Source organism: Chiloscyllium plagiosum, unplaced genomic scaffold, assembly GCF_037043375.1.
Source record: "Chiloscyllium plagiosum isolate Xiang-an unplaced genomic scaffold, Cpla_swu_hap1 HiC_scaffold_31, whole genome shotgun sequence".
Lineage (NCBI taxonomy): Eukaryota > Metazoa > Chordata > Chondrichthyes > Orectolobiformes > Hemiscylliidae > Chiloscyllium > Chiloscyllium plagiosum.
This window is the reverse complement of record NW_028270169.1, coordinates 13,389,461-13,413,834: the sequence shown is the minus strand read 5'-3', so window position 1 is coordinate 13,413,834 and position 24,374 is coordinate 13,389,461. Positions and strand designations below refer to the sequence as shown.

The 24,374-nt window shown below is 47.3% G+C and overlaps 1 protein-coding gene across 18 annotated transcripts in view; it reads left to right on the top strand.

Annotated features, from left to right (window-relative positions):
• The window catches only part of msi2b (musashi RNA-binding protein 2b), a 591,732-nt gene that overhangs the window by 527,031 nt on the left and 40,327 nt on the right, over positions 1-24,374 (top strand). For 12 of the 18 annotated variants that reach the window (XM_087977257.1, XM_043718227.2, XM_087977258.1 and 9 more), the window contains exon 12: positions 15,846-16,022. The exons of the other annotated variants lie outside the window; for them this stretch is intronic. In XM_087977257.1, coding sequence (XP_087833383.1) covers positions 15,846-16,022 — 177 coding nt within the window. The remainder of the gene's footprint in view (positions 1-15,845; positions 16,023-24,374) is intronic. 18 annotated transcript variants of the gene reach the window in all.

Sequence of the window (24,374 nt, the reverse complement as noted above, 5' to 3'; positions counted from 1 at the left end):
CGTGAATTAAGAACTGTTTAAAATACGAGATACATAGATGAAGAAGAAAGAGTTAGAGGGTTACAGGGCTTCATTGAGATAAAACTGGGCTGGGAGGAGGTTTGAGTCGAGGCGTCAAGTTGGACTGTATGGCCTTTATCTGCGTTTTTCGCTCCATATGATTCAATGTTGTGTGACATGGTTCCCAGGTTTGGTTGGATTGCTGGGCCCAAGCACACTCCGATGAGCATGAGAATAATGCACCCTGGAGCTAGTCCACCAGGCCTCCAGATGGCAGTAGTTCTTGACCACCCAGCGAACAATCGCAGGAAACCTCCCCCCCCGCCACCAAAGCTCTGGCACTGCTCAAACTCAGGGCACCCCTCATCAGGTCACCAAATTCTTTGACATGCCCCTAAGTGGGATAAAATAATCTATTGTGGAATACATTTCACCACCTTTACTTTCTTTAATCTTTCATGGGACGGGAGTCTCTGGCAAGGCCATTCCTCAATTGCCCTTGAATTGAGTGGCTTGCTCGGCTTTTTCAGAGGGTGGCAAAAAGTGAGCCATGTTGCTGTGGGGCTGGAGTCACATATAGGCCAGACCGGGTACGAACAGCAGATTTCTTTCCCCAGAGGGGCATTAGTGAACCAGTTGGTTTTTACAACAGTGGATGAGAATTGTTATGGACATTATTCATAGGATCTCTACATTGTGTGAGCAGGCCATTCAGCCCATCCAGTCCACACCAACCCTTCAGAGTATCTCACCCAGATCCAACCCCTTACCCTCTCCCCATAACCCTGCATTTCTCATGTCCAATTCAACTAACCTGCACATCTTCAGATTGTGGGAGGAAACCGGAGCACCCGGAGGAAACCCACGCAGACACGGGGAGAATGTCTCCAAACTCCACACAGACAGTCACCTGAGGCTGGAATCGAACCCGGGTTCCTGGCATTGTGAGGCAACAGTGTTAGCCACTGAGCCTAACCTTATAATTCCAGATTTTCTAATTGAATTCAAATTATATCAGCTGCCATAGTAGGATTTGAACTTGTGTTCCCAGACCGTTAGCTTGAGTCTCTCGATTGCATGTCCAGAGATATCAGTTCTTATGAGGAGAGAAGGAGCAGGTTAGGTCTCTCTTCACTAGAATTTAAAAGAATTTAAATAAATCTAATTGAGGTATATAAGATGTTAAAGGGGATTGACAAAGTAGGCATAGAAAGAATGTTACCTCATGTGGAACAATCTAGAATGAGAGATTATAGTTTTAGGATAAGGGGGGGGTGCAGATTGAAAACAGAGCTGCGAAGAAATCACTTCTCCATAGGGTCCGAATCTGTGTAATGCACTTACCCAGAGTGTGACAGATGCTGGGACGTTGAGTAAATTTAAGGAGAGGGGAGACAGGAGTTTTAATTAATAACGTGTTGACCGGTGATAGGGAGCGGGCAGGAAAGTGGAGTTAAGGCTGAGATGGGATCAGCCATGGTGGTGTCAAATGGCGAAACAGGCTCCTTCTACTACTGTTCCTTGTTCTAATGCCACTGTTTCCCCTTCCAGGGCATGTTAAGAAGAAAGCTCTTTTGGCCCAGTTGATCGACCTAGATCAGTCATCCAGGCAATTCTTCCCCCACCTCGTCTCCTTACACCAATTTCTGATCTTTCAGCAGCTCTGAGTGCAGTTAGAGTTCTCACCCCACTGAGGGACCAGGCACGCTGCTCTAGCTATTCCTGGTGTCATCAGCAACATTGATTCAGTTGAGCCGTATAGTTAACTAAGATATCAGTAAATAATAAAGCACAATACCGATCTATCCTTTCTGTCAACTGGATCTAAACAAATGGACAGGAGTGAGGAAATAGACAAACTGTCCCAAACAAAATATCAAATGCAGTGAGCAGTGAGTAATTTAATCTACTGTTCCCAGGAGGAATCGCAGAAAGGATGGCGTCTGTCTGGCAGAGGGATTACTACCAATAATTCCCTGACACACATCAGCATTGTTTATATTATAAGAGGAGTTTTTAAATAGCTTTTGACAGAGACTACTTCTTTTTATGTCAGGGGTCAGTGCAGAATGAGTAGGAGCAAGCTTTATAAAGTATTCCACTGTGGACTAGGGCCTTGTAGGGTATTATATTCAGCTGAAATCTTTTAAAACACCAGGCTTCAGTCCGGGCCCCGTGCAGTGTGGGCCCTATCCATCAAACTGCAGTGTGGGCCTAGTCCATCAGGCTGCACTGTAGGTCATGTCTCTCAGGCTACAGTCTGGGCCCTGAATATCAGGCTGCAGTGTAGGTCCTGTCTCTCAGGCTGCAATGTGGGCTTAGTCCGTCAGGCTGCACTGTAGGTCCTGTCTCTCAGACTGCACTGTGTGCCCTGTCCATCAAGCTGCAGTGTAGGCCCTGTTCCTCAGGCTGCGGTCTGGGCCCTGTCTCTCGGGCTGCAATGCAGGCCCTTTCTCTCAGGCTGCAATGTGAGCCTCGTCTCTCGTGATACAGTCTGGGCCCTGTCTCAGGCTGCATTGTGGGTCATATCAGCACGTTTGATGGACGTCAATTGTCAATATTGCATTATATTTCAAGTTTAATTAATTAAGCTACTTGGTATAACTCTATTTCTAAATATTTCTAAATATCAAAGCTATATAATTGTATTAAACACTGTAACGTTGGCAGCATAGGTTATGTGTAGTTTGTGAAAGGTAGTGGACACCAGTCAGATCCACAGCAATCAGATCTGGAGCCTGCGTGTGTGCAGCTGGAGGACCTTTGGATCTGAATTGATGAGCTGGGGCCTGAGTTTCAGACGCTGCGATATGTCAGGAATGGAGGGAGCTGCCTGGACTCTTTGTTCTGGGGAGAGGGAAGGCGCAACCACTCCCCTCAGGCTAGAGTCTTCAGGTTTGCTCTGTGGTCAAAGGTAGGAGGGGTGAGGCAGGACGGAGATGCAGAAGGTAATACTGTGGAGTCTCAGCCCTTTCAATTGTCCAATGGGTTTGTAATTCCAAAAACTAGTGTGGGCAAGAGCAGGAACTGCAGAGAGGATAGAAACACAGACAAAGCATAATGGTGCAGAAGGCCATTGAACTGGGGGTGTGGGAGCGGAGGCAGCTAAAAGGAAGACTGTTTTAGTAGGGGATGTGGTTGCGGGGATGGTATTGTCATCAGCAGCAGAACGCGAGAGTCCAGGTGTCCGCCTACTGCCAGGAAGCAGAACGTTTCCTCAGGCCCAGACAGAAACCTGGGTCGGGAGGAGAAAGACCTGGTTGTCATGGTCACCATGAGGACTAGTCACATGGGTAGGACTGCTGAGTGATATGAGCTACACCGAAATGGAGAACCAAAGGATTTTAATCCCTGAGGCACGAGCAAGTTGACGAAGGGTGACTAGGATTAGAGAGCCTAAAAAGTTGGTGTGCGAGAAAAACGTTTTGATTCGGGGGGTGCACTGAGACAGGACTGCACAAAGTGGGAACTGAATCTTTGAGAAGGTGTCACCAGAAACAGAAGGGAACAGAGTTCTGGGCCAATTAAATACCTGAGGCTGATTGGAGAGGACGGGGGGTGAGGGGTCATGTGATGGGAGATTGGGGTGTTAAAGAGAAAGGACAGTAGTGCAGGGTACTGCAGTGGGTAAGGGTAACCCACGGTGACTGGTAGGGGCAGAGTGGACACGCAGATATTGGTGATGATAGGGGCCCTTGCGTTTCAGTGGTAATGTCTGTGCCTCAAGACTGGAAGCCCTGGGTTCAAGTTCTACTTGTTATGGAGATGTGTAATAACATCTCTGAACAGGAACAATACAGGAACCTATAGCAGTGATAGGTGAATTGAAAGTGTAAATGAGTACAGTACGACAGCCACTCCTGAAGTAGGGGGCTTCACATTACAGGCCCACTGCTGGGTGTGTTTTGGGAATGGGGGGGTGTAATAAAGGCTGGATACCAAGCCCACAATCCTCCCACCTATTCCTCAGCTCACTCCCAAACACAAATTGTGAGCAAGTGTCAGAACTGGCAGACCTCTCACCGTTTGGAAGTACATAATGAAGAATCTTCTGAACTTGTTAAGAAGCTTCCTGGATCCCAATATTATATTGTCCACACCATGATACGGTGGATTGTGAATGGGTGGGCTTTCTTACTTTGCATGGAACCCTGTACCAACAAATACAGACCATTGGTGAGAGCAGAGCTGGGGTAATCATAGAATCCCTACACTATGGAAACAGGCCCTTCGGCCCAACAAGTTCATACCAACTCTCCAAAGAGTAACCCACCCAGGCCATTCCCCTCCCTTATATTTACCCCTGATTATTGCATCTAACCTACACATCCCTGTACACTGTGGGCAATTTAGCATGGCCAGTTTACGTAAAGTACCCATCTTTGGATTGTGGGAGGAAACCCATGCAGACATGGGGAGAATGTGCAAACTCCACACAGACAGTCACCCGAGGCTGGAATCCGAACCTGGGTCCCTGGTGCTGTGAGGCAACAGTGCTAACCATTGAGCCACCCATGAATCCATATAGTGCCCTAAATCCATATGGTGTTGGTCTCTTTACCTAAGGAGGTAACACACTCCCATTCGAAACAGCTCAGCAAAGGTTCACTCAGCATGGTTCCGAGGAAGAAGCGGGGATCGTGTAGGGAAACGTTGAGCAGTGCCTTTGCTGACTGGAGTTTCAAAGAATGGGAAATGATCTTACTGAAACATTTGGGGAGGGGGTGCTTAATGAGGTTGAAGCTGGGAAATGGTTACCTGTCATGGGGAATTGATAGTGCAGGGGCACAGTTTCAACCTGCTGTTTAAGATTGTGAGGGAGCTGTGTTGGGGTCGTGGATGGAGAGGAATGACCTTTTCCTGTGAAGATTGTCAACATTTGACATTCTCTACATGCTCCCACCCCACCCCCTCCCAGGGAGCAACAGAGGCTACTTCACTGAATATATTCAAGATGGCGTTTGCCAAAGTTTCGGTCAACAAAGGAGACAAGGTTTATTGGTTCGGTGGGGGAAGCAGGGAAGTGTCAGAAACTAAAGTGGAGTTAAGGCCCCTAATCAGGTCAGCCGTGAGTTTTCAAATAGTGGAGCAGGTGTGGGGGTCCAAATGGCCTATTGTTGTTTCACCAGATCAGGATATTAGGTTGGAGTGTAGGCCCCAATGATAGCGCCAGGGACGGATACTGAATGCCAGACGCTGTCTGAACTCGATCCTTTTTGTTATCTTGACCTCTGACCCCGATGGTGGGGTGAGGGCAGCTTAACGTTACTAACACTGACTGGCATATTGCTGACCTTTCTGACATCAGACTTCATTCCACACGCCACCCCACTCAGTGAAACACCACCTTCATACGCTTATTATCAGCAAAAACTGGTTTTCCAAGAAGTTGGAACAAAAACAAATGCACAGTATCTTTTAAGAGCGACAGTTTTACTCCTGGCCTTTGTCTATAGTGGGGCCTAGTAACTCCTGGAGACTTCAGGATTGTGGATAGCTGGCAATCCTGGGGACAACATCAAGGGGGAGAGCAGAATAAAAAATATTGGAGGTGAGAAGGTTTTGAGAGAGAAAGAATAGATGGCCCAGATCCACACTGAAGATAAAATTCCTTCCCACTAAAATCACCTCAGGGACAGAAAAGTCACTTGGAAAATATGGCAGGTTTAAAAAAAAATCGTTATGTTTTGGATTTTGTCAAAGCACTGTCTGACATTGTGGTGTCTCAATTACCAACAAACTCCCACGCAATTCGAGATATCCAAATATTTGCCCTATTTTTTTTAATCTACAAAGGGAGAATGGCGTGTAGCCTCCTGCTGAGACATATAAAGTACCTCTTACGTTTACATCCTATTCTCGTGCTGCTGCCTCAAGCATCTGATAGCTTGACATAATAACAGATCCCTGGATCCTGCTTGTTTCGAGAGCATTGTGAAGGAGAAAAACCAATGAAGGTGTGCTTTTATATAGTGCCTTTCACAACCTCAGGACATCTCAGAAGCATTTTATATAGCAGTAGGTCATTTGGCCTATCAAACCTGCTCTGCCAAACCCGCACAATCATGGCTGACCATTCACTTTTCCTCACATTATCCCCCTACTCTGTTATATCAGTGGGATTTTGACTCTGACAATCTCTACTTTAAACATATTCCAAGACTTAGTTTCCACAGTGGTTTGGGCGAGAGAGTTCCAAACGTTTACAACCCTCTGAATAAAAACAAATTCTTCTCCTTTCAGTCCTAACTGGCTTCCTCCTTATTTTGAAGTTAGAACATAGAACATAGAACATTACAGCGCAGTACAGGCCCTTCAGCCCTCGATGTTGCACCACCCTGTCATACTAATCTGAAGTCCATCCCACCTACACTATTTCATGTACGTCCATATGCCTGTCCAATGATGACTTAAATGCACTTAAACTTGGCGAATCTACTACCATTGCAGGCAAAGCATTCCATACCCTTACTACTCTCTGAGTAAAGAAACTATCTCTGACATCTGTCTTATACCTATCTCCCCTCACAAGTTGTTCCTCTTGGGCTCCCTGCTACAGGAAAGATGTTGTGAAACTTGATGGGCTGGGGCTGTTTTCTCTGTAGTGTCGGAGGTTGAGGGGGTGACCATAAAGCGATTTATAAATTCATGAGGGGCATGGATAGGATGCTTAGTCAAGGTCTTTCCCCCAGGGTAGGAGAGTCCAAAACTAGAGGGCATAGGTTTAAGGTGAGGTGGGAACGATTTAAAAGGGACTGAAGGAGCAACGTTTTCATGTAGATGGTGGTGCATGTATGGAATGAGCTGCCAGAGGATGTGGTGGAGGCTGGGACAGTTACAACATTTAAAAGGGACCTGGTTGTGTATATGAAAAGGAAGGGTTTAGAGGGATGTGGGCCAAGCGCTGGTAAATGGGACTGGATTAATTTAGGATATCTAGTCAGCATGGGTCTGTTTCAGTGCTGTACATCTCTGTGACTCTATGGTTCTAGACTACCTAAGCCCAGAGGAAACATCTTACCTACATCCACTCCGCGTGTTTTGTAACTTTCAATGAGATCACCTCACATTCTTCAAAACTCTCGAGAATACAGGCCCAGTTTCCCAATAGGACGGACCTGCCATCCCAGGAACAAGTCTGCCGAACCTTCACTGCACTCTCTCTGTGACAATAAGACACCTTCCTGAGATCAGGAGACCAAAACTGCACACACTACTCCAGGTGTGGTCTATCGAAGCACCTATACAACTGAAGTATACCGTTAACTGGTGAAATGCTTTTAAAGTGTAGTTACTGATGTAATGAACTGATAATATGAACCCTCCAACCACAAGGGATGAACTCAGATTTCTCCAGTTTCCTCATTTCCCCTCCCCCCACCTTGTCTCAGTCAAATCCCTCGAACTCAGTACCGCCTTCCTAACCTGCAATCATCTTCCTGACCTCTCCGCCCCCACCCCCACTCCGGCCTATTATCCTCACCTTGACCTCCCTCCACCTATCGCATTTCCAAAGCCCCTCCCCCAAGTCCCTCCTCCCTACCTTTTATCTTAGCCTGCTGGACACACTTTCCTCATTCCTGAAGAAGGGCTTATGCCCGAAACGTCGATTCTCCTGCTCCTTGGATGCTGCCTGACCTGCTGCGCTTTTCCAGCAACATATTTTCAGCACTGATGTAATGTAGCCAACTTCCCAACAGCAAGATCCTGCAAACTAGAGTGTGATAATGACCAGAGAGCCAGTTTCATTTTGAAATGTTGATAGTAGGGTGAATATTGGTCAGTGATACCTGGCCCTGTGAAACTGAGCCTCTTCTATCCACTGGCAAGGACTGACAGGCCTTGGCTTTGAATTGCTTCATCTGAGAGAAGTAGCTGTGACCGTGCAGCACTCCCTCAGTACTGCACTGCATTATCAGCCTTGACTACTGTGCTCAAGCCCCACTTGAACCCACAACCTTCAGACACCAAGGTGAGAGTGCTACCCACTCAGTCACTGCCAGAGTGAACTTTAGGTAGAAACGAGACAATGATGAACGGAAAAAGATGGCCTGGTCCACACCGTCAGAATAAACACTTCCTCTTAAACCCACTGCACAACCATGTGATCACCTGAGAGCGGCAAAAAAAAATTGAGATCAATGTCCAAAAATGGGGAAAAAATGGCCTGGACAATGCCTCTCCCATCTACTCCCACTCAGTGATCAGAGACTCTAGCCAAGGAATGACATAAGGAAAGGAAGAGTCAGGATCTCATTCCCAATATGAGATCATCACTCGTTTAGCCAGCACTTATTGTCCAGAGGGTAGTTGAGAGTCAAGCACATTGCTGTGGGTCTGGAATCACATGTAGGTAAGGATGGCAGTTTCCTTCCCTGAAAGACATTAGTGAACCAGATCACTAATGTTTTCCCACAGTCAACAATGGATTTATGGCCATCCTTAAATCTTTTTTACTGAATTCAAATATCACCACCTGCCATGACAAAATTTGAACCTGCAGTTCTCAGAACATTACCTGGGTCTCTGGATTAACAGTTCAGTGATAATACCACTAGGAGAAAGTGAGGACTGCAGATGCTGGAGATCAGAGTCAAGAGTGCAGTGCTGGAAAAGCACAGCAGGTCAGGCAGCAGCATCCGAGGAGCAGGAAAATCAATGTTTCAGGCATAAGCCCTTCATCAGGAATACTGCTGCCTGACCTGCTGTGCTTTTGCAGCACCACACTCTCTGCCCATAATAGCGCTAGACCATCACTTTCTCCCCTGTCTGCTCAGATGTGTTAGAGAGCATGTATCTGGGGTAGATGGGATTTGGACCTGGACCTTCATGATCCAAAGATAGGGCTTATACCCGAAACCTCGACTCTCCTGCTCCTCGGATGCTGCCTGACTGGCTGTGCTTTTCCAGCGCCACACTTTTTGACTCGGACTCTGCAGCATCTGCAGTCCTCACTTGCTCTCAGACGTTTTACTGCACAGCAGGAGTCCTAAGTGACAGCCCAACCAAGAGGTTTAATGAAAGCCCGGGCACTGAGGGGAATGGGACAGGACAGGCTTGGCATTTGTTTGTTGTTAAGAATCTTAATTAGAAACATGAGAGACTTTGAATAGTTGCTTGCTTGCCTAATTAGCGACATGCACAGAGAAAAGTCCAAACTCCCAAGGCCACGGAGCCATTAACACTTGTAACAGAGATGGATTAAAGTCACAGAAACCTTTCATAATGATTAAAGGTGAGCTGAGAGCTTTCTTTTGTGCAGCGACCCCCTGACTGTGTTAAAGCTGCAGCCAAAGTGGGACTGTTATTTTAGTTTTGAGTCAAGCCGAACCAATTCCACAAGCAATAAATAACAGAGCTCGATCTGTGATGCTATTATCTAGCAATCAGCCAGGCCTGATTATCAATAACATGAACGACATGACTCTTGATTAGAAATTGACAAAGAGATTATGTGAGGCAAAAAAATTACATGTCATAAAAAGCAGATAAGGGGCCGTGTTAGAAAGCACCTAAAAGATAAAGCGCCTGCTAACTGGGTTTCAACTCCAGGCTTCCCAACTTAGAAAAGGTCTCAGGGCCACAGCGAGAGTGCAGGAGGCCTCCATTAGATTGGTGGCAACTGTGAGTGAACTTGAGAATCTGGGGTTGTCTCTGCTCCTCAGAGCAGAGAAGGAGCAGGAGGAGGTCTGATGGAGGTGTCCAAAAATGTTGTCAATGAGAAGGAAAACTTTGTGAGGCTGGAGAGTCGATAACCAGAGATCACAGCTGGAAGATGCCTGGCAAAAGCAATGTTCGAGGCTAACGAGGGTTTGGCAGTAATTGCTGGCCCAGCCAGGGATTCCCATATCAACTTTTTTTAATAAAACAGGAATTGCCAACTTCTGCTTTGGGAGGTTCAAGCTCCAGCGACGGATTCCTTTGGTGCACTGTCTCCTGAGCTCCCTCGTTCTTCACTTTGGAAAGGTTGATGTCCTCCTGCACTCACTGACTGTGCCGGCCTTGCTGCAACTTTCCATTCTCTCCTTCCCACCCCTGCATCACCTGTTTCAGAGCTGTCTCACGGCCTCCATACCTATGTCCTTTCTGAATCCACTTTGTTTTTTGGATGCAGTCACTACCCCGTCATAGTTTCCTGGCCAGACCTTTGCTGAATTATCACTTTTGACCAAACTCAGCTCCTTTCACAGGGAGTACAAGCTCTGGCCAACTCTAGAATTGCCTTAAAAGTCATAGAATAGAATCCCTACAGTATGGAAACAGGCCATTCGGCCCAACAAATCCACTCAGACCCTCCAAAGAGTAACCGATCCAGACTCAAATTCCATTACTCTACATTTACCACTGACTAATGTACTCAATCTGTACATCCCTGAACACTATGGGCAATTTTAGCGTGGCCAATTCACCTAACCTGCACGTCTTTAGATTGTGGGAGGAAACCGGAGCACCCACAGGCACAGGGAAGATGTGCAAACTCCGCACAGACAGTCACCCAAGACTGGAATCGAGCCCAGGTCCCTCATGCTTTGAGGCAGCAGTGCTAACCATTGAGCCACAGTGCCACCTTTTAAAGGTGGGTCATGACAAACCCAGAATCCTTCACTCTGACCTTTGCACAAGTACACCACGCAAGGGAGTTGCTCTCACACTCTGATCTGGTCAAACGAGAAGTGTGGCCAGCTATCCACGCTCTCGGGCAGGAGATTTCAGGCTGGCTGCTGAGACGTCAGAGAGCTTTCATTTGGCCCTGGTACCAACACCCAGCTCAAGCCCACTCCCATATACCGCAAGTCACCAGCTTGTGAGACCTCCATTCACTGTGTTCCTTCTACACCTGCCTGGATAGGGTGTGGAGATTCAGGCTAATACCCACAGCTCTCCTCCTCCACCAACAACTTACATTTTTATAGCATCTTTGATGTCATGGAATAGTCCAAGGTGCTTCGCAGGGGTGTTATGGAACACGTTGTGTCCCGCTAGGATGTATTCAATTGAATGACCAGAAAGTTATAGGTTTTAAAGGAATGTGGGCGGCACGGTGGCACAGTGGTTAGCATTGCTGCCTCACAGCGCCTGAGACCTGGGTTCAATTCCCGCCTCAGGCGACTGACTGTGTGGAGTTTGCACGTTCTCCCCGTGTCTGCGTGGGTTTCCTCCGGGTGCTCCGGTTTCCTCCCACAGTCCAAAAGATGTGCAGGGTCAGGTGAATTGGCCATGCTAAATTGCCCGTAGTGTTAGGTAGGGGTAAATGTAGGGGTATGGGTGGGTTTCGCTTCGGCGGGTCGGTGTGGACTTGTTGGGCCGAAGGGCCTGTTTCCACACTGTAATGTAATCTAATCTAATCTCAAGTCTCCAGGAACAGATCATTATTGGATAAACTTTACAAACTGAGCTAATGCCCCTTCTGGGGCAGGTACCTCTACCTGATTCAGTGTTGGCAGTGAATTAGGTCTAATATTCCTGCAGTGGGCACTATCCCACCATCTCACCACTTACCATGAATTCAGGGCAAATAGAGGTCAACTATGGCATCCACATGCCCACTGCCAGTCAGAATCTGTCTCTACGCCAGAGCATGGCCAATGCCCCAAGTAGATTTTGCCTGAACCTTCCTCCCGTTGCTCTGATTGTGCATTCCTGCCCTGACAATGGGCAAGAGATGTGAGGCAATTTTTGGAGTTGGGTTCAGTAGGCAGTTGAAGAAGCTGGAGGTGAAGCAACAGTAATGGTAGGTGCCTGTTAGTTCCAGATCATCTGTTGGCTGTAATGAGATAGTTAATGGTGCTTTGAGGATGACAGCCACTCTGAGAGAGTGTATTGTTAAGATGAGAGCGTACTTCTTTTCAGTGACCTCCAAACAGCTTTCTGGCAGAGTTAACAAATGCAATGCCAGCAAACAGGGAGTCAGGGAAAATTGGCCTTGTCTGTAGGAAATTGGGCACATGCCGAATCTGGGGTCTGCTTGAAGCATGTTTTCTGTGAGACCACACCTGGAGTATTGTGCACAGTCTTAGTCTCCTTATCTCAGGGAAGGATGGGGGGAGTGCCCTCGAGGCTGATTTGCGGCATGGAAGAACTGACATATAAAGAGATTAGATTGGTTACTCGATGGAGTTTAGAAAATAAGAGGGGGACCTCATAGAAACGTATAAAATTTTAACAGGACTAGACTGGATAAACACAGGAAGGATGTTCTCGGGGATAACAGGGGATCACAGTCTAAGGATATGTTGTAAGACACTTAGGACTGAGATGCGGAAGAAATGTCTTCACCCAGAGAGCAGGGAGCCTGAGGAGTTCTCTGCCACAGAAAGCAGTTGAGGCCAAAACATTGAATGTTTCCAGGAAGGAGTTGGATATAATTCTTTGGGCTGAAGAAACCAAAGGAAATGGGGGAGAAGGTGGGGACAGGGGACTGAGTTAGATGATCAGCCATGATCTTACTGAATGACGGAGTAGGCCCGAAGGGCCGAATGGCCTACTCCTGCTCCTATTTTGTTTTCTTTGTTTTATCGCGCAGGTGAAGACTATTTTCCTGACTGAATCTTTGAACATTTTTTAGAGTGATTCAACTTGGAAAAGTTTAACCCGTGACAAACCAGGGTCTTGTCATCATTTTTGTTCAACAGCATTCAGTCACCTAACCCCCCTCACCCTCATTTCCTGTCCAGAGATATTCACCACCATTGATCTTTCTGCAATCCACTTTGGGCTCCCAGACCGTCAGCAACTCCTGCTTCACTCTTGCTGACCTTTGGAACTTCCCCTCAGCCAGCTACTATGACCCAAGAACTGACTGTGTCCAATAAAGGGACTAATTCCCTTCTCTGAAAATAGGCACAATATTGAGGCCAAGTCTTGCCAGTGCTACCTGCTTTCAAATCTGCAATGCCAGGGGAATTTGGGATGGGAAGCGAGGAGGGAACAAGTCAGGATCTCATAGGAATCCCTGGCAAAGCAACCAGAGTGAGGGAACTAATTTGCAGGGTTTTTTTTATTACATGTTCTCTTTTAGAATGCATCATTTTAGCTTGGCACTGAAAGCACTAGTGGGTTTGTTTAGTGCCCCTCGGTTTTAGCATTGAGTACGATTTAAATGCATTATGCACAGCTCAAAGGTGACTTCCCTCTCAACTCTTGGTCAATCTCAAGTTCTCCTTTTACATGAAATACAGTCTCTTGAGTTTGCCCTGCTGGTCAATCAGATGTTGGCCACTCAACTTCCCAGTCTGACTCTCTGACCCCTGCCCCAACCCCTTCCATCCTATGAAAGACCAAAGTATTTATCACTGCCCCATCTTCAGTACGTCGAACAATTGAATGTCCACAGCCCCCTGGCGTAGAAGGTGTTGATGGTCCACTGGATTTAAGATATTCTGGGTCCTCATTAACAGTAAGCTCCCTTCCCCTTCCCACCACCTGTTGGAGGCAGATGATAGCCCAAAGCAGGGGAAAGCTCTTAGTACCTATAGACCTCTCCCTTTAGTGGCATGTTTTAAACCATACATCGATACCAAGAGTAGTGTGTCTGTCTATATGTATGTATCTGTGTGTGCGTCTGCCTGTATTTGCCTGTGTCTGTGTGTTTGTGTGTGTGTTTGTGTGTGTGTATCAGTATGTGTGTGTGCGTGTGCGTGTCTGTTTGTGTGTGTGTGTCTGTCTGTGTCCCAGAGGCTTCACAAGGTCCCTTTGTCCCTTCCCTGATGAGTGGGTGGTCTTTGCAGCACAGTAACTTGCCTGCCTGCTGAAAAAGGTACCCTGTCACAATTATACAGATTCCCTAAGGGAAAGGTGCCACATAAAATCATGGAGATGTACAGACGGAAACAGACCCTTCAGTTCAACTCGTCCATGCTGACCAGATATCCCAACCCAATCTAGTCCCATTTGCCAGCACTTGGCCCATATCCCTCTAAACCCTTCCTTTTCAAATATCCATCGAGGTGCCTTTTAAATGCTGGAATTGTACCAGCCTCCACCACTTCCTCTGGCAGTTCATTCCATGCACGCACCACCCTCTGCATGAAAAAGTGGCCCCTTAGGTCTCTTTTATATCTTTCCCCTGTCACCCTAAACCTATGCCCTCTAGTTCTGGACTCTCCCACCCCAGGGAAAAGACTTTGTCTGTTTATCGTATCCATGCCCCTCATGATTTTATAAACCTCTATGTGGTCACCCCTCAGCCTCCAATGCTCCAGGGAAAATGACCCCAGCTTATTCAGCCTCTCCCTATAGCTCAAACCCTTCAACCCTGGCAACATCTTTCTAAATCTTTTCTGAACCCCTTTAACTTTCGCAACATTGTTCTGATAGGAAGGAGACCAGAATTGCATGCAATTTTCCAACAGTGGTCTAACCAATGTCCTGTACAGCTGCAACACGACCTCCTAACTTCTGTACTCAATACTCTGACCAATAAAGGAAAGCATACTAAATGCCTCCTTCACTATCCTATCTACCTGCGACTCCACTTTCAAGGAGCTATGAACCTGCACTCCAAGGTCTTTTTGTTCAGCAACACTCCCTAGGACCTTACCATTAAGTGTATAAGACCTGTTATGATTCGCTTTCCCAAAATGCAGCACCTCACATTTATCTCAATTAAACTCCATCTGCCACTTCTCAGCCCATTGGCCCATCTGGTCCAGATCCTGTTGTAATCTGAGGTAAACCTCTTCGCTGTCCACTACACCTCCAATTTTGGTGTCATCTGCAAACTGACTAACTATACCTTTTACGCGTGCATCCAAATCATTTATGTAAATAACAAAAGTAGAGGACCCAGCCCCAATCCTTGTGGCACTCCAGTGGTCACAGGCCTCAAGTCTGAAAAACAACCATCCACCACCAGCCTCTGTCTTCTACCTTTGAGCCAGTTCTGTATCCAAATGGCTAGTTCTCCCTATATTCCATGAGATCTAACCTTGCTAACTAGTCTCCCATGTTGCTACATTAATGGCCAAGGGAGAAAGGAAGTGACTTGGTCATTTTCCTGTCATGGGTGCGGGCATCCTGCAGAACAGACCACGAGCAGGAGATGGCCTCAGCTGAGCACTGCCTTCAACACAGTGCAAAATGCCACAACTTCCCTCGGGCACGGGCGGGATCTCAACTCCTCAGTCGTTGCTGTGAGGCTGCTTGCAGCGCCGTTCCCAGTCGGTGATTTTCAGTTGGCTCTTGGCTGGCAGATGGATGGGGGCTGTACAACCGAAGAAAGTCCTGAGCTTCACCCAGAATTGACACAGTGAAGCACTAGTTCGGAGGGAGATTTCCTTTTTCCCTCTGAAGGATCTGAGCTGTACCTAATGTATCTAAATAGTAGAGAGGGCGCAGCTGGAAGGAACTAATACAGAGTTGAACCCGGGTTCAATAGAATGTCAGAGGAGGGGGGGTGGGGTGGGCAGAGTAGTGGGGGTGGAGGGCATGGGTAGTGTCCGCAGGCAGGATACAGAGGAACCTCAATTATCCAGCATTCGATTAACCTAATTTCGGATTATCCGGGCAAGAATTCCAAGGTCCCGATGCTTGGTTAACAATTCGGCATTCGGTTATCCGAACAAAATACTGCCTGCCCGTGTCCCTCGGATAATTGAGGTTCCTCTGTGTATGGGATGCCTTGATTTCATAGTCTTTGCACCTCTCTGGGAGCGGGGCCTCAATTCTGTATTCCTGGTGGTTTCAGTCTGCTGTGTGTCCTCGTACACTACTTTTCTCAAACCTCGGAGTCCTAGACTTGCTGTTGTTTTACTCGGTGTGTTGTACGTGGGCCCTGAGTGTTGGCCCCTGTTTGTAATGCTGTGCCGGGTGGACAATGATAAAGGCTCCCCCCCTGTGTCTCGCAGGGTTTGCCGATTATGGTTTCTATTCCACGCCCGGCGATCAGCGGGCCACTTTCTCGTTTGCGGACTACGGCTCGGTTGGACTGCGGGCCACTCAGATGCTTCGCAGTGAGCACGCTCCGTCAGCAAGCAGTCCCTCCCTGCACCATCTAACCAATGCGGATCAGTTTAAGAACCCAGGTTTGTGCTCCACGTTCATTTCCTACGGTGTGGCGGGTTGGGTGGGAAGGTTGAGGGGTGGGGGGGGGGCTGAGGGATGGGAAGATGGCGGAGGGGGTGTGGGAGGTGGAAGGTATGACAGTGTGGTGAGGCTCAAGCAAAGTGGGAACCACCTAATCTAATCTCAAAGCAATACTGCGGAGGAAGCGGTGTTGGACTGGGGTGGACAAAGACTAAAAATCACCCAACACCAGGTTATAGTCCAACAGGTTTATTTGGAAGCACTAGCTTTCGGAGCGCCGCTCCTTCATCAGGTGGTTGTGGAGTATGCCCCACAGCTACCAAACAAAGGAGTAGTGCTCCAAAAGCTAGTGCTTCCAAATAAACCTGTTGGAGTGTAACCTGGTGTTGGGTGATTTTTAGACTTTCCTCCAGGTCAATGCCATGTCTCCATGTGTGTCCCATCTAGCATGTTCTTGGGTGGATGGTGGGGACTGTGAGCTGGGGAAGGGGGCTTCGTAATTATTTCTGTCTTTTTCACAAGAGTGCAAAGATTTTACACCTCGTGATTCCAGTCCACCCACCCCACCCCACCCCACCCAAAAAAATGGCCAGCAATCAATCATTTTACACATCGATAACAGTGAATAATTATTTTGACCTGCATGTCAGATTGTGTGCAGAATATGAGAGGGCCTCTCCCTCTGGATAGTTTCTGCGCTTTTTAGAAGATTTACGCGCAGATATTTTGTTTTCTCCCAGAAACATCACAATTTGTAAACTATTGCAAAGCACATACAAGTCTCGATTCACTCTTCCTGCCTGTCAGCAAGCTGTCACGGTGTCGAGGTGTGTGAGCTATGTGGTTCCCTTTACTGAGAGTGTGATTCTCCTGATGCACCTGCCTTGCCTTTTATCTCTCTCCCTGCCCCAACTTGCTACCCATCATTGCCAGTAGTAGGGAGGGGGTTTTAGAGCTGGTATCCCCATTCCTGAGGCAGTGCTGCAGACTGTCACCAAAGAGGAGACCATTTTGTCTCCTTCCTTGGATTACAGAATCATAGAATTCTTAGGCTTTCCCTCGCTGCCATCAGTTCTGAGGAAGGGACGCTGAAACGTTAACTCTGATTTCTCTCCACAGATGCTGCAGACCTGCTGAGTTTCTCCAACAGTTTCTGCTTCCGTGCCCAGGAACCACACCTGCTCAGTGCGGAAGCAGGCCATTCGTCCCATCAAGTCCACACCAACCCTCTGAAGAGCATCCCACCCAGACCATCCCCTCCACCAACCCCCCGCTCTGCCCCTGTAACCCTGCATTCCCCATGACTAATCCACTTAGCCTGCATATCCCTGGACACTGTGGGACAATTTAGCATTGCCCAATCCGCCTAACCTGGATGACTTATAAAATTTATTCATTTATTTATTTTTCTTCTACATTCTCCCTGAATTTTGGAGCAACTTCCACTCTGGCTCATTTGCCCCCCCATCCCTTGTGGACCTATTCCTGGTCAGAGCTGTCCTCCCTTTGATAAGCAGTGATTTGACAGGCCGCTGATCGCCATTATACTTTGACCAGGGATGAAGTGAATTACTTTTTCCTCAGTTCAATATGGAATGTGGGATGGTCCATGGCATTCAGCAGCAGCAGCCAAGCATTAGAAATATAATGAGGGTTAGGCTGTGTATCCTCAGCAGCATCTGAGGAGAGAGACCTCAGAGAGTTGACCTCCCTCGGTTAATGATTTGTCATCAGAATGAATGTTTGTCGACCTTAGAAACGTTAGCCTTGCCTCTGTCTCCACAGGTACTGCTCATCCTGCTGAGAGTTTCTCACATTTTCTTTTTGATGTCAGCCATCCAGCGTCTTCAGTCTTCTGCTTTTTGTATTGAGGGCGGAATTGTTTCAGCTCTGAACAGAAACGCTTAAAGGGACAGTGTTGCCTCAGAGGGAGGGGGGAGAAAAGAAGGATTTGGAAATAATTTTAAGCAGCCTGAGAAATGTCTCAGTTGGGTGGCACTCCGGGGGTCTGATTCTGTGTCTTCACGTAGCATTGCAGAGACGTGCGCCTACAATCCAGGCGGACACTCCAGTATGGGACGGAGGGGGTGCAGCACACTCAAAGGCACTGTCTTTCAGGCATCCTGTTAAACTGGAGCCTGACCCACTGGTTCAAGTGGCTGTAGGAAATCCAGAGAAAATCCACCATTTGCAGCAAGTGTCCTGGGTGCTGACCAAAACACGCTTCAACTCATTTGTTATTTAAGGGATCTTCCTGTGCACATGTTGAACGCTACATTTTCCCTTTAGCGCAACAGTAATGGCACATCGAAGAGAGAAAAAAAATTACTAACTGCAAAACACCTCTAGAAGTGCAACAGGCAGCAAGAATGTAAATGCTATTTGCGTAGGGTGGTGTCAGCTGCCTCTGGGATGCAAGTGAGAAAGTGAGGACTGCAGATGCTGGAGATCAGAGCTGAAAAATGTGTTGCTGGAAAAGCACAGCAGGTCAGGCAGCATCCAGGGAACAGGAGAATCGACGTTTCGGGCATGAGCCCTTCTTCAGGAAAGCCCTCCTGAAGAAGGGCTCATGCCCGAAACATCGATTCTCCTGTTCCTTGGATGCTGCCTGACCTGCTGTGCTTTTCCAGCAACACATTTTCAGCTCTGGGATGCAAGCTCCAGGTTCGAGTCCCACTCCAGGACTTGACACTGAGGGAGGTGTGCTTGTAACATAACCAAACGGGTTGGTCGTTAACCCTCAAACAATTCCAGCACCGCATCCCGCCCTCCGCCACCCTGTGGGCGTTGGTAAGAGTGGTTCTGTGCTCAGGAACCACTCCCAGGTTCTGGCAGTATCTGTGGAGGGAAAGCAGATTTAATGTTTCAGGCCCATTGACCCTCCTTCAGAACTGATGGTAGCTGGGGATGGTTGGTATATATGCTGAAGGTGTAGTGGGGGAAAGAGAAGGAGTAAGCAGTAGGTGGAGCCCAGAGAGAGAGAGAAAACCTGTGGGCCAGACAAAGGAGTGGGAAAAGATCAGCCTGGAAGAATGAATGGCTGCTAACAGGGACTGTTAATAGCTGTCAAAAGGTGTGGTGCTGGAAACTGGGCGGCACGGTGGCTCAGTGGTTAGCACTGCTGCCTTACAGCACCAGGGTCCCAGGTTTGATTCCAGCCTTGGGCGACTGTGTGCAGTTTGTACATTCTCCCCGTGTCTGTGTGGGTTTCCTCCCACAGTCCATTGATGTGCAGGTCGGGTGAATTGGCCATGCTAAATTGCCTGTAGTGTTAGGTGCATTCGTCAAAGGGAAATGGGTCGGGGTGGGTTACTCTTTCGAGAGTCAGTGTGGACTGGTTGGGCCGAAGGGCCTGTTTCCATACTGTAGCTAATCTAAAAAGCACAGTTGGTCAGGCAGCATCCGAGGAACAGGAGAATCGAAGTTTCGAGCATCAGCTCTTCATCAGGAATGTTGATTCTCCTGTTCCTCGGATGCTGTGCTTTTCCAGCGCCACATCTTTTGAATCTGATCTCCAGCATCTGCAGTCCTCACTTTCTCCACCGTTAATAGCTGACAATTGTGCTAGCAGCCCATGTGACGACCAGGCCTGGTGTAGGAGAATGGGGTAAGGACACGGGAGAAGTGTTCAGGCCCTAAAATTATTGAACTTGATATTGAATCCCAAAGGCTGCAGGGTCTCTAAGCGGAAAATGAGGTGCTGTTCTTCCAGCTTGCGCTGAGCTTCACTGGAGCACTGCAGCCTGAGATGTTGGCCAGGGAACAGGGTGGTGTGTTAAAGTGACAGGCAACTGGAAGCTCAGGGTCATTTCTGTGTGCAGAATGTACATGTTTTGTTTTGCAATCACCCAGGCTGCAGTCATCCAGTCAGGATTCCTGGTCAGCCTGTGGTGGGAAATGTGCGGGAGTCTCCACCATCATAGATAGAACATAGAACAATACAGAGCAGAACAGGCCCTTCGACCCTCGATGTTGCGCCAACCTGTGAACTATTCTCAGCTTGTCCCCCATCATCAATATCTCCAGACTTCAATGTGTTGTTACCGCAGCTCGGACACCAAGTGATCTCAAACAGGTCACCCCATCAACCATTACAAATATAACTTTTTACTCAGCTCCTTATCGAACTTATAAAAGTGACAGAGCACTTCAGACCAGCTGCTCCCTCTCCATGGCTGAGCCACAGCTCAGAGTGATCAGAACTAGAAACTTCCCAGCTGTCCTCCCATTCCGTAAACACACAGAAGTGACAGAAATACAGGGAAAAGTTCCAGGGCCAGGCAGGGAAAAAATACCGGGGAAATTTGTCCTCAATCCATGCCCCCTCTCCCACTTCCCTTCTCAGGTGATCAAACCCACTGCAGGACTATGCACATCCCACAGCAACATCTCAAAAGCACTTCACTCTTTGTGATGTGTTGGCCTCTGTTGGCATTTTCTGTTGTATTTAGTGGAATTTGACATGAGCCTGGGATTAATAGTTCAGTGGCATTACCACGATGTCAGCACTTAGACAGAATCTCAGAGTTTGGATTGAATTAGCAACATAACTATTCAGTAAAATGACGCCACACAATTCCAGTTCCCCATTATCAGTGAGCTCATGTTTCACTATAGGAACTTGTGTACACACTTCATGAGCCTGACTGACTGTAGAAGTTGATAACTTTCCAGACAAATTAATTTCCCAAATGACCAATGGAAGTAAACTCATGGAGAGGATTCCACTTCTTAAGATGTTTTACTGTGACAAGCAAATCATAATCAACATTGATCAAACAGTTCGACAAGAGAGCATTTGAGAAACTTAGCAAGTCTGGCACTTCTGTGGAAAGAAATCAGACTTAATGTTTCATGTCCAGTCACTTTTCCGTACTGTCCTAAAGAAAGGTCATAGGATTCAAAACATTAGCTCTGTTTCTCTCTCCGCCAAAACTGGCTGACTTGCTGAGTTTCGCTCGTATTTTCTCAACTTGTAAATTCTGGTATCCTTTGACAATCATTCCTCTCCTCTGAAATGTCCTTCATTTCTGCAATCATTCTTGTAAATCTTTTCAGTCGTTTGAATACTGTAAACAGTGATCAAACTTGTTGATCTTCTGGACATGAGCGTATGACTTTGCTTCAGTTAGTTTGCTTCAGAGAGCATACCTCTTCTGTAGTGACAGCACAGTGGCTCAGTGGTTAGCATTGCTGCCTCGCAGCGCCAGGGACCTGGGATTGAATCCACCCTCGGGCGACTGTCTGTGTGGGATTTGTACGTTCTCCCCGTTCTGTGTGGGTTTCCTCCGGGTGCTCCAGTTTCCTCCCACAGTCCAAAGATGTGCAGGTCAGGTCAACTGGCCATGGGGAATGCAGGGTTATGGTAGGAGGGATGTGGGTCTGGATGGGATGCTTTTTCAGAGTGTGACTGTGGATTCAGTGGGCTGAATGGCCTGCTTCCACAGTGTAGGGATTCAGTGACAGATATATGTAAATTTGTTGGTGGTTACTGGACAGCATTGACTTTAGCTGGAGTCAGCTATGAAGCCAGAAAGGGGCTGAGTGACCTAATTCTCATTTTGCTTATAAAGATCTATAAACTGAGATTTCACAATGTTGCTAATATTCCTGTCCTTTTCACCACCATCCCCGCTCCCCCCAGAGCTGTCCCCATCTCCACCAAAAATCTCTTCAAATGTTTAGGCAGAAGATTCATTGTTGGGGTTGAGTTTGGGACAGCTTTCTCATTCAGTGTGATAGTGCTGGAGTCAGATTAAAGCCAGTAACACATTATTCCCCCAAAAAGGAGGCTATTTTAATTGTCCAGTCGATAAAGTTCCCTTGTTGGGCTATTCAGTTCTCTCTGAACTGGTTGTCATCAATGCCACCTCCATTTCTTTATCCAGGAGTGCACTCCTTGTGTGACAATATTGGCCTGAAATTTACCATGTGTCTGTTTGACCCCGAAGGTCACAGATTTTTTTTAAATGTACCTTAGTGGGTAGCCCCCTTGCTTCTGAGCCAGAAGATTTTTGTGTTCAAATCCTACATCAGGTCTTGAGTGTAAAAGTCTAGCTTCGATTACTGGTGGCTGTTTCACCTCTGCAAATTGGTTGCCACACTCTCTCTTATGTTGATGGTGATCAGCTAATATCAGTCGTCCATCAGGGATTGATTAACTCCATGGGTTAGTTTATTAAACACAGTAAAACACTTCATAAGCAGCCACATAACTATGTTTAATGCTACCATTAGGTGGCGTAATGCTCCACAGAAACACAGCTATGCTGCGCATGTGACTGCAAAGTGACAAAATGGCAGCTGCAGGGGACCGCATCTGTGTTTTCTGCTTTAAGGTTATTTTCTGGGGTTTGCAGCTCACACAATGTGCTTCCAAACTGGCCTCAAGCTCTGCCCATCCAAAGTCCCACGGACTGTGAATCCGACAAACAATTAGTTGTCCATCGCCAGCTCTCACACTGAGCATGCTCCACGTCTGGAATGCAGTGACCTCAATGACACGTGCACAGACGCTTCCTGTGGCTTGCCGTGACCAGCAGATGGTGCAACTCGTCACTATCTGTGCGTGGGAGCCCACATCTGGCACTGGGAGGGAATAATCGCTCTGTTTTCAGTTTTCAGACTCACAGCAGCGTGACCGCCAGGCAGAGTCATAGCGTTGTATGTAATTACAATCAACCTGTTCAGAGATGTTATTACACACTTCTGCGGCAGTGAGATCTGGTCCTGGACTTCCTGACCCAGAGGTGGGGACACTACCAATGCTCACAAAAGCCCCGTGCAACATTGTACCCATGTGGCCCAGGGAGTTTTTAAAGGAGAACTCTCTTTAAGGGCAGGTACACATGCACCATTATATACAATAAAACAGTAAGCAATACCATTTCAAAGGTACATGATTGGCTGGATTGCCCTAAGGTTGTGAAAAGCACCATAGAAATGCATCTTAAATAATCGTTTCCTTCCTGTCATTTGTCTTGACTAACCTTGTGAGGTCACTTCTCCAACAGCACCTTTCATGTGTTTGGCCTGAACCTCCATCAGACAGGAGACACTCCCTCACTGCTCCACCCCCAACATCCCTCCCCTACCCCACAGACACTGAAGGACAGAGTCAGAGGCAAGCATTTGCAATCACTCCCAGGCAGCACTGGCTGTGGTGAAAGGCAGTCAGGAGTGGCCATGATCCTGGGGTTAGTGGTCCAGAGACTCCTAGCTTAATGCTCTAGGTATAGGCATAGCAGCAACCGGTGGAATTTCAATGCAGTCGATTAAATCTGGAATTGCAAGCGAGTTGTAATCATGGTGACCATGAAATGACCTTCATTGATTGTTGTAAAAAACTCATTTGGTTCACAAGTGCCCTTCAGGGAATGAAATCTATCTGGTCTCGCCAACATGTGACTCCAGATACATAGCAACCGCCTCTGACATGGCCGAGCAAGCCACTCAGTTGTGGCAATTATGGATACGCAGGAAAGGTTGTATCTGACAGGTGACTTTTAAAAAGAGCTCAGAACGTTGTCTCACCCCCTGAAGACACCCGACCCAACACTCCGACTGAAATGAAGGGGGAAGTCCCTGACAGCGTTTCCACCCAGGGACCCCTCAGCCTGTACTCCTCTCTCTGATCATCCCTCACATTTCTTTGCTGGGAGGAAGGTGGCCCTTTGGCTACATTCCCTCATTCTGCACCCATTCTGCTATCTCTGTTACCTCATGGACCCTGCCATCCTTCCTCTAGTGTGCCAACCAGAACCAAATGCACTAGTCCACTTGTCAGCTACCCAGAGCAAATTATATATGAACAAATATATAGATAGATAGATTGTACATCAATTGATTTGGTATATATCAATATACATCGTATTTTAATATATAGTAGATTATATACATATCAATGCATTGTATACACATGTACATATACAATATGAATATATATTGTTTATATCTCAACATAAAACCATAATAAAATGTAAGACATTTGAACAGAAGTTGGCCTTTCAGCCTGTCATGGCCGCGTGGTTTTTCAGCGCCAGGGACCGGAGTTCGATTCCACCCTCGGGCGACTGTCTGTGTGAAGTTTGCACATTCTCCCTGTGTCTGTGCAGGATTCCTCCCACAATCCAAAAATGTGCCAGTTAGGTGGATCGGCTGTGCTAAATTGCCCATAGTGTCCAGGGACATGTAGGTTAGATGGATCGTTCACAGGGATGCAAGGTTATAGGGTAGAGGGTGTGTTTGGGTGGGATGCTCTTCGGAGGGTCAGTGTGGGCTCAGTGGGCTGAATGGCCTGCTGCCACACTGTAGGGATTCTATGAGTCTGCTCCACGATTCAATAAGATCGT